This window comes from Betta splendens, chromosome 10 (genome assembly GCF_900634795.4).
Source record: "Betta splendens chromosome 10, fBetSpl5.4, whole genome shotgun sequence".
NCBI lineage: Eukaryota > Metazoa > Chordata > Actinopteri > Anabantiformes > Osphronemidae > Betta > Betta splendens.
The window spans coordinates 15,824,950-15,837,847 of record NC_040890.2 but is presented as its reverse complement, the minus strand read 5'-3'; the positions used below and the strand labels follow the sequence as shown (position 1 = coordinate 15,837,847).

Below are 12,898 nucleotides of genomic sequence, written 5' to 3'. Positions count from 1 at the left end.
CAATACATGTGCAGATTGCACATACATGCAAATGTTGTGATATGTTAAAATTTGTAGGGCTCACTGCATTATAGTTTTGTGGATTTAGATCTCCTTTCATCACATAAATCGAGCGAAACACAGAACCACCCACCTTGACCTGCACACTGACTCCTAAGCAATAGATAAAAGTGTAATATTTGTATAACGTAAAAGGACCAAATCTTTTGAAGTTGTGAACCTCCACTAACTCTATATAGGGGCTTGAAATACAAGCAAATGTGTTGTGTATCTTTCTTTTATTTGTAAAAGATTAATGTTTTTTTAATCAAAACAGAATGTGAGCTTCTTCATCTACCGTGTTCCCTTAAGGTATGTCCTCTGTCATAAAAGTACATAGTTCTTAAACGGTTTCCTGTCACCTGATTTCTGCAAGAGGAAAGGTTTTTTTTACAGTAGGTTAAGCTAATTAAGCAGTATTGCAGTCAAAGATCCAAATGGACCTGTTAAACAGGAAATGCCACCCTTGCAACTGTAACCTGACCAAAAACAAGTTACTGTAGGTGTGGTGGAAATTAAACAGTGGTGGAAATTTCCCATAAAGATGCAGATGAGAGAATTGTCTTTTGTGTGATTTGTTATAAAAAAATAAAGGAAAATAAAAATAATGGGGAAAGCAAATCAAAAACATGGGTGTTGATCGTGCACATCAACAAACCCAAAACCAGCTGGGGAGATCAGTGCACACACCATGAAGGTGTGATTCAAAGAGCCCACGATCCTCAAGTTGCTTCTGCCTTTTAACCCCTTTCTCTGGCTCTGGTGGAATGTGTCTCTGCAGCAATAGAATTGTTTGTGCCACCTTATCTCACTGTGAGTGAGTCTGCATCATCATGTCTTGTTATCCAAAGGAAGGAACACCAAGCTTCGAGGACAAGATGCATTCGGTTTTACAGCCTCGGGTCTGGTGGGGAGTCAGATAGGATGGAGCCAGAGGCCAGGGTGTAAAAGACGAATACATATTATAAACTATTAGTCAGTCAAATGGAACATCAGATGTTTAAACTTAATCTACGACAGGGCACAAGAGATTAGTTGTTTGCGTAAGAATGTTCAGTGTTGCACCTAACCAGCACATAATGACTGTGTTGGATAAGAAAAAGCACAAAGGCACAATTTTTTCTTATTACAATAGGTGCCATGGAGATTCCGTCCTTCAGTTAAATGAGAATGTAATAAAAAAATGAATAATAATTGATCCTCAAAAGCACTGATCAAACTTCAATTTTTGTACAATGCATGTACTTTGCGTAGCTGAAGGGGTGGACTCAGTAGAAGTGGTTGTACTACTTTATAGTTATGATAGAAAGAAGACAAGCAGTTTGAGGGCAGACACAACCATGACGCAACACTAGTGAATGTCATTCACATGCCGTGCCCTGTTTCACTCAGAGGCCTTTCCCTCTCTTCATTCATGAAGTCGCACACATTGGAAAGGTTTCTGTCCTTCCAGATCCCCCACTAAGCTACGTCAGGCCAATCCTCATGTGATGTCACAGCAAGTCCGAGCTGACTGCTGTCCCTGGACTGTTCGTCCCCTGTAGCTCGTCTGAGCCTATGGGCGGCCAGATGGAGATGAGAAGGGTGGGGAATTAAATCTGCAGATGCCCTGTTGTCGTTGTGAGTGCTGGTTACAGCATTGTGAGCCGATAAGCGACTTACAGATGCTTCTGTTGCATAGCCCGAGACTCTAACTATTTCCCCCCAGCCCCCACCCTCCAGGACTTCATTCACAAATGGTTTGTGATTGGGGAGAGTTTGAGCAGAGAATTTGATTCCCATGAATGGTTAGTGTCTGCCATGACTACTGAAATATTTATTTAGAGTAAATGCAGAACGGTCTGTTTTTTAAGTGATGATCAGATAAAAATGATACATTAGGACAGTGTATTATGAATGGTACACTCTACCAGTAGTAGTAGTACGCACTACACGTTATGTTTTGTCTTGCTGTTCTGAGATACTTGTTCCATTTTGAGTCTACTTTGTCCTCGCAAGAAGAGAAAGAATGAAATAAGGAAATTCCTATTTTACAGCTGCAAGGACTGAGTGATTTTCCCTCTTGACCCTTCTTAGTCATAGAGGCAACAGAGTCATCACTCTGCAGTCACAAGCACAGTAAGTGCTGACTAAGGACAGTAAAATTCAACATACAGCATGTGACGCAATCTTTTATCATTTCTGATTAAAATGTGTTTTAAGGTCAGGCAGTAAAAGCCAGGATTATAAACCCCAACTATATATAGAGATTTAAAGCTACTGGTAAATGGTATATGGCACACTTTGTGTGCCACTTTGAGTTGGAGGTGTTGCTCGTGTTGCTCTTGTTCTTTGTTGCTGTTAGTTATGTTGCCTTTGCTGACGGTCATGGCAGTAGTGATTTTCCACCCACATCACTTAATACTTGACCTGAGCCAATACATTACCCAGGACATGACACAGTGTTGTTATTACTTTTAGCAGTTATTGACAGATTATTCTGGCTGTGGGCTAACGTTGGTGAAAAACAAAACAATGTGTATGTTACAGAAGGGACTTTCATACTGAATGGTTTTGTCTCTGTGATCTACAACACCCAGCTGACGGGGGAAGACCTGCTTTGGCCAATGCCAAACCATGCTGGGTCCAGTTTTTCCCACTGGGCATCCTCTCCAAAATACGTGTCTCCTTGTGACTATTGTTCCACCCGTCTGTCTGTTGGCTGACACAAGCAATAATCCTGACATCTGGCCTGCATCCAAATTGGTGGCATTGATCCTTCCTCTCGAGGCTTCCCCTCCAGAGCTGTGTGCCTTTGCTCTCTACTCTTACTGAGCTTTATTTGGCTCTTTGTCCCTCTCTTCTCTATTCTTTGTCCATGCGTCTTAAATTGGCAGTTATCATGGGCTAAATCCAATAATAGCTGAAATATGTTGTTATGAAGCCTAACACAGATTAAGAATTATGTTCACAGTGAATATTTGCCCAGTTTGCCATTTTTGGTCTCAGGGTAGCTGAGCTGTGACACGCTTGCTGTTAATGAAATTAGTTCACAGAAAATGCGCAGTGTCCACCAGAGAATATTAAGAGCGGTTTCCACTGAGACATCTTTGACGGGGGCTGAGTACGTCATCCACACAGTGTGAGATACTGAGGAAATGAACAGGGTGCTGACAAAACTCTGAGAAGAATATTCCTGTAAATCTACTGCAGACGATGTTGATATGGATATGGATACGGATGTAATAATAACACTGTACAATCCCAGGCCATGACTTTGACTCTATCTTTGTACTGTACCTCTGAACATGAAGTAGAATCATTTGTCATAATGTGTACAATAAACAAAGACAATATTTGTTGATGTTTTCTTCAACAGTGCTGTTGTGTTTAGTTTTTGTCTAATGCACTGTCACATAGTCAGGGGTGGTACAGTATAGCATAGATGGCTTCTCAGTTTGTTTGGTAACAAATCTTAGCAGAAAATATGTGCTGTATTACACCCTGAAGCAATTACATTTGATTTTGCATTTTTATGCAATTTTGCATTTTGTATTTGTTCAACTCAATCCGTCATAACTAATGTCTGTGGCTCTTACTGAAGTGTTTCACACAACATCTTGTGTGAAAGCTTGTAAAATGAGTGCGCCCAAAGTCGACAGTAAGTTAAGCAGTAGCACCTGCAACTGGTGCATTGCAGCACCTGGCCTACCTCGGCACACAGGCTCCTGCTGCGAGGGCTCATTCAGATCACAGAGACACAGCATCAATCACGGCTGCTCAGCCGTCTCTCCTGGCCTGCTATTTCACACGGGCCTTACGCTGTTCTGTAGCCATGCCAGCCCCCGTTTGTCATTTTGGACACTAAATGCTTGATTACTTTTGTCCCTTGCTGTGTCTTTTCCTGAAATCTGAGACACGTACAGTAATAATTATTACTGACATGTAAATGACCCTTCAGGTGGTTTGAGTATTACTTTAGTGCTGCTCAATGGGAAGTTCATTCGTGTCTGAGAGATTTTGGAGAAATTATGTGGTGGTGTGTAGCCTTTGAGTTATTGTACAGCAGCAACATGACAGGAACTACAGTAACATGGAAAAGGCACATACTGTACTAACATAGTGTATGTTAGAGATTACATTTCTGTAATTCCTTGAATGATCTGAAAACACCTTTAATGTGCTGTAAAGATACAGATTGAACCTTTTTTCCATGTGTTAATAAACCCAAAGTATTTGTATTATGGTCACTAGGGCTCCTTATTTACCATTTATGGTAATAGTACATCACAATATAACAGATATTTCAGAGATGTTTCTAAAAGGTGGACACTGCCCTTTAATCTCCTGCTGCGGCCTTGATCCACGTACCGTTTTGCCACCGCACTAATCCAATAAAGCACCTATGTTTATCTGACTTCTTGTGTAACAGGCTTGGGATAGCCAACCCGTGTTCCCCCCGGTGACCACTACAGGGGACCATTTATTTTTAGTTCTAGAGCACATGCTACAGAGACATACTTTCAGGTTGATGGTTAGCGTGAGAAATGTTTGGCGGTCACTCCTCAGTAATGCTCCACGCGAAGCCAAGTGGATCATTAAATAAACAAAATGCTGTAATTTAAGACAGTGGGTTTGTGTAACATGAGCGAGAAAGTGCAAAAGGTAATGGGAGACTAAGAGGCAGAAAAAAGGAGAGAAAGTGGTAGGTGTAAGTTTCATTGCTCTGTTCTGTTTAGACATGTCTGCTGGCCGTACGCTTCATTCTTTATTGACAAGAGGCAGGTTGCAACTAGAGCACAACTGGTGGACACTCAAGTTGCAGAACCTCGTGACACTGCGTTTTGCTTTTGTTGATGTTTAAAGTTGCCAGCACCCCACCCCCCCCACCCCACCCCCGCCTCTCCTTCCATTTTTAAACTCTGCCCTTACCTTTTAACCTTTAGCACCGCTACTACTGCATTCAGCACACACTGAGTCACACACGGGAGTGTGGAGATACTCTTGTCTTGAGGATTTTCACTGCTTTTAGCACTGAAGACACTTATCCAGATATCTTTTAAAAAAGGGGATGGGGAATGTGAAATATTAATGGTTCTTGTTTTATAGGACAATGCAATGACTCCACCTAAAGTTTACCTGAAGTGTCTTTTGAGAAACTGGAGGCTGACGGTGTGACTGTGCAGTCAGCAATTCTTCTTTGAAAAACAAAATGTAGTACCGTATACTTCCTAACAGTCCCCAAATCTAAAACTACATGTTTGCACAATGAAGATGGAGGAAAACGTTCCTGTGACCCACATTCAGCCCTCTGATGTGGAGCTCCATCCTACTTCGGTGAACTTGGTGGGAGCAGGGCAGTGCCTCGCTTCTGCAGAGATGGAGAGAATACTCTGTTATCCGCCCAAGCATTGTTTTGTTTTTTTCTTCCTCTGCAGTGAAGTGGAGATCTAAACGTGCAGTGATTAACTGAAGAATGAACGACTTCTCTGTGCCATTCCTATATAAAACAAATGATTGTACTAATGATGATTAGCTTTCAGCCTATGTTCCTCTTGTTCCACTTTATCCCAAGATGTGATGTGGTAAATCCTTACTCAAATATTTCCCATAGCTTTCCCAACATCAGCTGTAGCTGATCCACAGGAAAAGTTCCATCTCCTTTTTAGTACAGGATGTTGCTCTTGAGAGGAAATTCCCAGCTCTTATCACAGCACATTTACAGTAGTGTAGAGCAGTAAACCGTTTTGATCAGCAGTTGCTGAAATGTGAGCTTTGAAGTGTGCCTTCAAGCAATCACACTACAGCATAAAGGGTTTGCTGAATTCTTTGGGTGTGTAGTGTTTATGTTTGTCTAGATCATATACACATGTAAAGTTTCTATAGGCAGTTTGAGAATTAGCAAAGATTATGCTCTTTATACTTATGCACATTGTATGAGCCACTAGTATAAAGGAGGTAATTCCATGTACAGTATTCTTAACAGGGTCTTTTACAAGTCTGCATTTTACTGTAGAGGTTGTAATAAGAAATGTATTGTATTGTATATACAAATTATTTGTCCACCCCTGTGGTTTTCTCAACTTCTCACACCATTAATGTAATAGTTTGTGCGTTATACCCACAAGGTTATTGAGATGCAGGTTCACCATCTTTCAATTACATGCTTCTCTTTAATGTGTTGCGTAGGCTGCAATAACAATTTGAGTAATGAACAGCAGTGAACTGACATTACATTCTAAACATTTACAATGACCTAATAAGTTAGTTGGTTTTAAGTACACATATTATCACAAATTGTCATAATAATCTTGTTTAAAGCTCCAAACTCATTGCTACTTACCATAGTGAGTCTATACATAGAGTATAGAATTTATACTCCTATACGCCTGTTCATTTTTCACTCATTAATGCTGAAGGCAGATTATGTTTCTTACATATTTTCTTTCATTCTGCAGGATATGAAAAGACAGAGGACGTTTCAGAAAAAACATCCTTAGCTGACCAGGAAGATGCTCGACTGATACACCTCAACCAGCCACAGTTTACCAAGTTTTGTAGCAATCGAGTGAGGTAAGAAAATGCGTTAATAGGAAGTGTATGATAGAAGGTTTAGATTTAAGTCTGTCTTGGGTTATGCTGGTGGTACTCAAGAGCTGTAGCTTAATGTTTTAAGCCATTACCTCACATGTTGTGGGGTTGTGGTTTAGAACAGGCTAATTAAGTGTGTACAAGAGTAACCACTTAATTAGCATACAATACCTATAGTAAAGTGGACACAGCATGCTTGTCATCCCCCATGAGATGAAAAAGGAAAAAAACATATATGATCTCATTAAGAAAAGACTAACATAAGCAATATTTCCTCCATCAGGCCTTATTGGCCTTTGCCAGGCATACTATAGGTGTGTAGTCCTCATAGTCCTGTACATTTGCCTAATATAAATAAGAATCTGCTTATGATATTGTTAGGGGCTTTGGTTGATATTGCAACACACACTGTGGTGGGCTGCTCTGTGTCAGTGTCGACTACTTATCACAAAGGATCTGCTGTAATCTGATTGTCCAGTGAACAGAAGACCTGACCACTCACCTGGCTCTCCTAAAAATGTTTTTCAATGAAATTAAAGCAAAATCAAAGTCTGAGGGCAGTGTAGGTAAGGCCATGCACATGATCTGCATTCTGTCTTTCCCTGACATGTACAACAGTATATTATATATATACATATATACATATATTTATGATGGCAGATTTTGAGCTACCTGTAGGGATACTTATTTATTGCAATAATAAGCAGCTCATAGATACAGGAGGTGAACTGAAATAACTGCATTGCACTGTATCTACCAGGCTTTGTGGAATAAGATCCTAGATTTATATTCAGACAGGGTTCCTTATTAGGCTCTTCTTTGAGGCTGGCATTACATTGTACTGCTGTCAGAACTATTCCTCTCTCACTTGGTCCTAGACAGCAGTGTACCAGGCAGCCAGAGTGACAGTAAATTTAAAATTGAAAACTTTAAACTCAGTTGGCACAGATGTGCTACTAGTAAAAATTGCTAAAAATGTTCTAGTAAGATATGAGTCAGTCTGTCAGGAATAAAACAGATCATATGCTCATTCCTTTTAGCTAGAGGCTATATCATTTTTGATATTCACCTTTAATGTGTGATGCCTTTCGTGCACATGTGAATAAGCAAACGCTGGCAGTAGTTTGGCCGGCAGTCAGACGTTCTGACATATATCTTCCCCCAAAGTGGCTCCTCTGACGGGCCCTTTATCACAGCTGTAAATCTGACTGCTGGAGGTCTGTTAGGCTGTTGAGGGCTCCACCAGCTTTAGTATACCAGCATCATAACGTCACCCAGTGCCCGCTGCAGCATAGGCAACACAGCTCATATATGCCCACCCAAATACACCCTCTTCCACCCAGATAAAGTATTGTTTATGGTTACTGCTAAGACCTTGCAGCTAGCAATGCAAGGTCATCTGTAAGTCTGCACATTTTAGCACATTACTCTGTACATAGCACTCCCATCTGTACCTCTATTTGAGGTCCATAGTCGTTCCCATACTGTATACTGTGCAATACACTAATAATAATACAACTCTAAAAATATGGTTTACCTGCATTTCAATCTTCTTTTGACCTGAAAATAGTTACCACAAAAATGTTGTCTTTCTATTAACTTCATACTAATTTTGTTTCTCTCTCTCTTGCTCCACAACTCATCACCTACTTTGTGGCTTATTGTGGTCTCCAGCACAGCTAAATACAATGTCCTCACCTTCCTTCCCCGTTTCCTGTACTCACAGTTCAGGAGGGCAGCCAATGCCTTCTTTCTCTTCATTGCACTGCTGCAGGTAAGTGGTGTTGTTGTTTTTATCTCTTTTGGTTGTGATTAAAGTAGTATACTACTGGAAAAAAAATTAAAAATTAATTTTATAATTTGATACTATTAATGATTTTAAATTGCTGTTTTTGTCAGCTTTATATGTTTTAGCTTTGCTCCCATTAGTATGCAAGTAGCCTGTTTTTACAACCTAGACAATTTTCAAAGGTCAAATCTACAATTTCGCGTCCACACAGATGAGCTCACTCATACAAACACACATACACACACAGATGAAGTACTTTATTATATATACTGATAATGAATAATACATGTAATACTGTGTGCCTCCATTAAAAGGAAACCATATTTGCCAACAGGCTTACACATGTTAAGTGCGTTTCAAATGTATGGGCTATTTTATAATATATATGCTATTATATTATAAAAATATTCCATCCTAGGTAGCACATTCTAGCTCAGTGTTTGAGTACTTTCAAACAAAATGTTTCTAGCCATTTATTCTTCCTTTACAGAAACACTCAAATGCTCAACCACCATTTATTGTGGTTAAGATCCAAAGGAGCCCATATTTATGTTTCCGTTGTTTGAAGCTTAGTGGAAAATTTCTAATGATGCTAGGAATGAAGGCAGCTTTGGACTTGTCTCACATTCATGCTGACACACTACCCTATGTTAATGAGAGCTTTAAGGATGAGAAGGGGTCTATCTTGTGACCTTGAAGTAGCTGCTTTGAAAAAGAGCCAACATGAATCTTTATTACCTGCCTTGTTGTTGTTGCAACCTTGAATAAAACATCCATGCAGATGAGGAAGAGAGGAGATCAATTTCACTGAAGTTTCCTTTGAGCTGTAGAGCACCGAGAGATCAGATGTGGCTCTCCTGTGGCTCAGGCTTTAATTATGCCTCTATTTGACTGTTAATTTTGAATGACTCAAAATATTACTATGGAACCAGATTTTGCTTTATGTATGTCTCTTTAACTTAAAACACTAGTAAAACCTAATCATTGTGTCTAATGATTAACCCACAGCTTTATAGTTTTTATAGTTTTAGCAATAGTTTAAAATATATTTAATTGCAGGGTTGGTCTTAGCTTTATGTTGATGTGTGCTTAATGTTCTTCTTTTAGCAAATACCAGATGTGTCTCCCACTGGTCGCTGGACCACACTGGTGCCACTACTCTTCATCCTGGTTGTGGCTGCTGTCAAGGAAATCATTGAGGATCTAGTAAGAACGCATGAAATAATACTTCAGCATTTAATAAAGCAAATGTAGATCATATTTAAAATAGTGCTGTCTGAAGCATAGTGTCTACAACAGGGCAGGTTTTTGATGTACAGTGTTGCACACTGTACATACTGTAAGAGTCATGGTTTGATTCCCCTCTGGGTTTGAGAGAAGATGGTTGTGTTATTCAGCGTAATACGTCTCAGCATATAGACACAACAGACATACATACACACCACTGATTTCAGAATTCACAGCTGTGCCCACTGCATCCAAAGTCAGTCAATTAACCTAGATACTGAATGCTCCGTTATAACAAACAAAACAACTGTCCCGCCTTAAGCAAATCACAGCTGTTAAACAGATGCTTGAAAAAAAAAGGCTGATTAGCAAGAATGTTTTTCTGCGCTTTTTTTATTCTGGTTAGCTTCATTGTGTGAATTTGTTTGGTGGTAAAGGTTAGTAAAGGTTTCTAATTATAACCACTAAAGTCATTGTGGACTAAGTGGGAGAATTTTGCATTTTACAGTATTGCAGTGACCCTGCAATGCGATCCTTTATGCAGGTCCCAGTGGACGGTTACTCTATACTGCTAGCTTCTATCGTGCTGAAGGGGCCAGCGCAGCACTTTTTGTCTCAGCCTGTTGTGGAAAACATGGGAGTGAAGTGGTGATGACTCTGTCTTTCCTGCTGAAGGTCACCTGCATGCACGTCTGTTCCCTGTACCGCGCTGTCCCTCACAAGTTGACCTGACAGTGGAACATCGACCCCTTTCGTCATGAATCATGCATTATGTATTTTACCTTGTGCTGTCGGCTGAACCGTATTTTTTAGTGGTTTGTAACAAGAACATCGGCTTTCTTTGCCACTTTAATCCATGGTTTGCGTTGCTGTTTTTACTACGTTTTGATGCAGTGATGCACATTTGCACAGTGATGCTGTTACTTAATTAAATGAAACAAAAACATCAGTAGAAACACCTGCTCCGCTGCTGCCCACTGTCTCATTGGGTTTATGTTGAAGCCACATTAGCAGGTTAATCATAGTAACATTGCAGATGTCCTAACCTTTTTGTCTTCCGGCGCTCCCATTTCTTCCCCCTCCATGATGGATGTCCACCGAGGCCTTGTACTGCAGTATTTATGCATCACCCATGTGTGCTAGTTGCACTCCACTGCACTGTGATTAGACGCATGATCTAAGTATGTGTCTTTTTCCACAAGTCCACTGCAACAGAAGGGATTCAAAAAGTGTGGGAGAATTTGAGATGAGTGTAAGACAAAAGGTTTTCGAGTAACCAGCACATGTACAGTATATCCTACATCTTACTGCAGCTGATGATAGGCCATGTGATACAGCCTATTCATTAGACTCTACAGCATGTTACAGGGACATTAAATTCAATTTGATTCAGCTGGAGCTTCAAGAAGGAAGTAAATAGCAGACATTCATCTTAGACTTGAGAAACCAGAGACTGAGGTGAAATACAGTATGCTAGTATATTGCATAGGGTGCAACCATACACTGGTAATGTACAGTAAGCTGCTTCACCTTCAGCAGCTCCACTGTGACAGGTTTTCTTTCTTAAATGTACAGAGCATTGTGCAAATACCCAAATTAGTTTTGTATTGAATTAGAATTAGGCAGAGTGGCTGGTCAGAGTAGGCTGTGTACCTGAGTGGTTATGTTTGTTCTTCGCTAATGAAGACGCGCACACGTTGCTTTTAAGAGCTGGAGTTTAAAACACTGATTATTTATGTGCGGTAGTCTCAGCAACACATTATTACTCATTGTGATGCCAGTTGACAAGCTGTCCCTTGGAATCAGCTGCTGAAGTCAAAGTTAAGTGCATGACTATTCAGCAGACAAGAGGGATGGCAAGGCGTAATACTGCTGATCTGTTTTTGTCATGGTCATACAGAGAGCGCCTCATGTATCAGCCTGTTATTACTGTGTACATCTTTGTATGTCACTGCAAATACTCGTTTACTTTCTATGATAGGTAAAATAAGGCTTTTAAATGGAAAAGCAAACAACAAACTGACTGTATTTAAACAGAAAGTCACCACATGAAATTGTTGTCATTCGTGAATAATTAATGTTGCTACATGTGTGTATACTGTACCACATTCATGTACACTGCATTTTATGTGTACAGTCCTCTCTGTTACACCAGGACTACTGCGCAGTACCTGAGGATTTCTCTTGGTTTGAATTACTACCAATTAACTTTTACATGACTGGATAATTCAGTGTGTAAGGTAAATAAATATGTTTTTTCCCTACAGAAACGTCACAAAGCTGACAACGTTGTCAACAAGAAGGAATGTCAAGGTAACTAGAACATGTTTCATTGTCTTTTTGAGTAGCATCCAATATATTTATTGGATGCATTAACATTATTCTGCCGTTTTTTTTCCTCTTGATTCCATTTTGTTATTTACGTCTTCATTTTTTTCATATTTTACCACAGTATTGCGGAATGGTGCCTGGGAAATTGTACACTGGGAAAAGGTATGTACCCACAAAGCATAGATAATCTGATGTATGGTTGTTTTCAGCAAGCCATAAAATAGACACATTATTCGTTTAACCATTTATGGCATTAGCAAGTAACGAATGTAGTGTTTTAATATGGATGATCATTACATGGCAGCGCTAGAGGACGAAGGACAACTTTCTCTGTTCCTTCACATTAGCACTATTTAGTTGCGATGGCAGGAACAATTCAGCTAAATGCACAGTGTGTGAAGAAGAAAAACATCAGGCAGTGCAGAAATGATGTTGGTTTGTACTTTCCTATAATTAGTAATACTGCTTCGTCCATTATAAGGCACATTTAGCCTGTAGCAGTTCAGTATACGCTGAATTATTAGTCCTGTGGATTAGGAGACAGACAAGAAATAAGCATTGATTTGTTACACTGAGTATTTGTTTTGAGTTCATTTGACAGTGTTTCTTACCCTTTCACACACAGAAAAACTTCTAAAAGGCTGAAGCCTAAATAATTAATGTGTTTTACATCTTCATCATGCATATTGTAAAAGCAGCTTCTCTTCCAGATGTCTGGGCTCTGAGTTTCTTTAAATAGTAACTTTTCCAGGACAGGAATTCCTGACTTGTTTTTATATTTTGTAAACAATACAAATTAAACAATTTTCTAATACAGTTGTCAATACTGTATTTATGTCATTCAGTGTCATTGTTTTTAAGCTAATTACTATTTCATTTGTTCAATTTGTTACACATTTTAATACAGGTTTAATTTAATATAATTTTTCAGCACTAAACTGG

The 12,898-nt window shown here is 39.6% G+C and overlaps 1 protein-coding gene across 7 annotated transcripts in view; it reads left to right on the top strand.

Annotated features, from left to right (window-relative positions):
- The window catches only part of atp8a1 (ATPase phospholipid transporting 8A1), a 72,255-nt gene that overhangs the window by 5,473 nt on the left and 53,884 nt on the right, over positions 1–12,898 (top strand). For 6 of the 7 annotated variants that reach the window (XR_008695895.1, XM_029165551.3, XM_029165554.3 and 3 more), the window contains exons 2-6: positions 6,477–6,591; positions 8,284–8,383; positions 9,506–9,604; positions 11,893–11,938; positions 12,078–12,118. Coding sequence is in view for 6 of the 7 variants with exons in the window: in XM_029165551.3 (XP_029021384.1) it covers positions 6,477–6,591; positions 8,284–8,383; positions 9,506–9,604; positions 11,893–11,938; positions 12,078–12,118 (401 nt within the window). In the remaining variant the exon portion in view is untranslated. Of the gene's footprint in view, positions 1–6,476; positions 6,592–8,283; positions 8,384–9,505; positions 9,605–11,892; positions 11,939–12,077; positions 12,119–12,898 lie in introns of those variants that run through there. The other variant, XM_055512431.1, reaches the window with a different exon arrangement.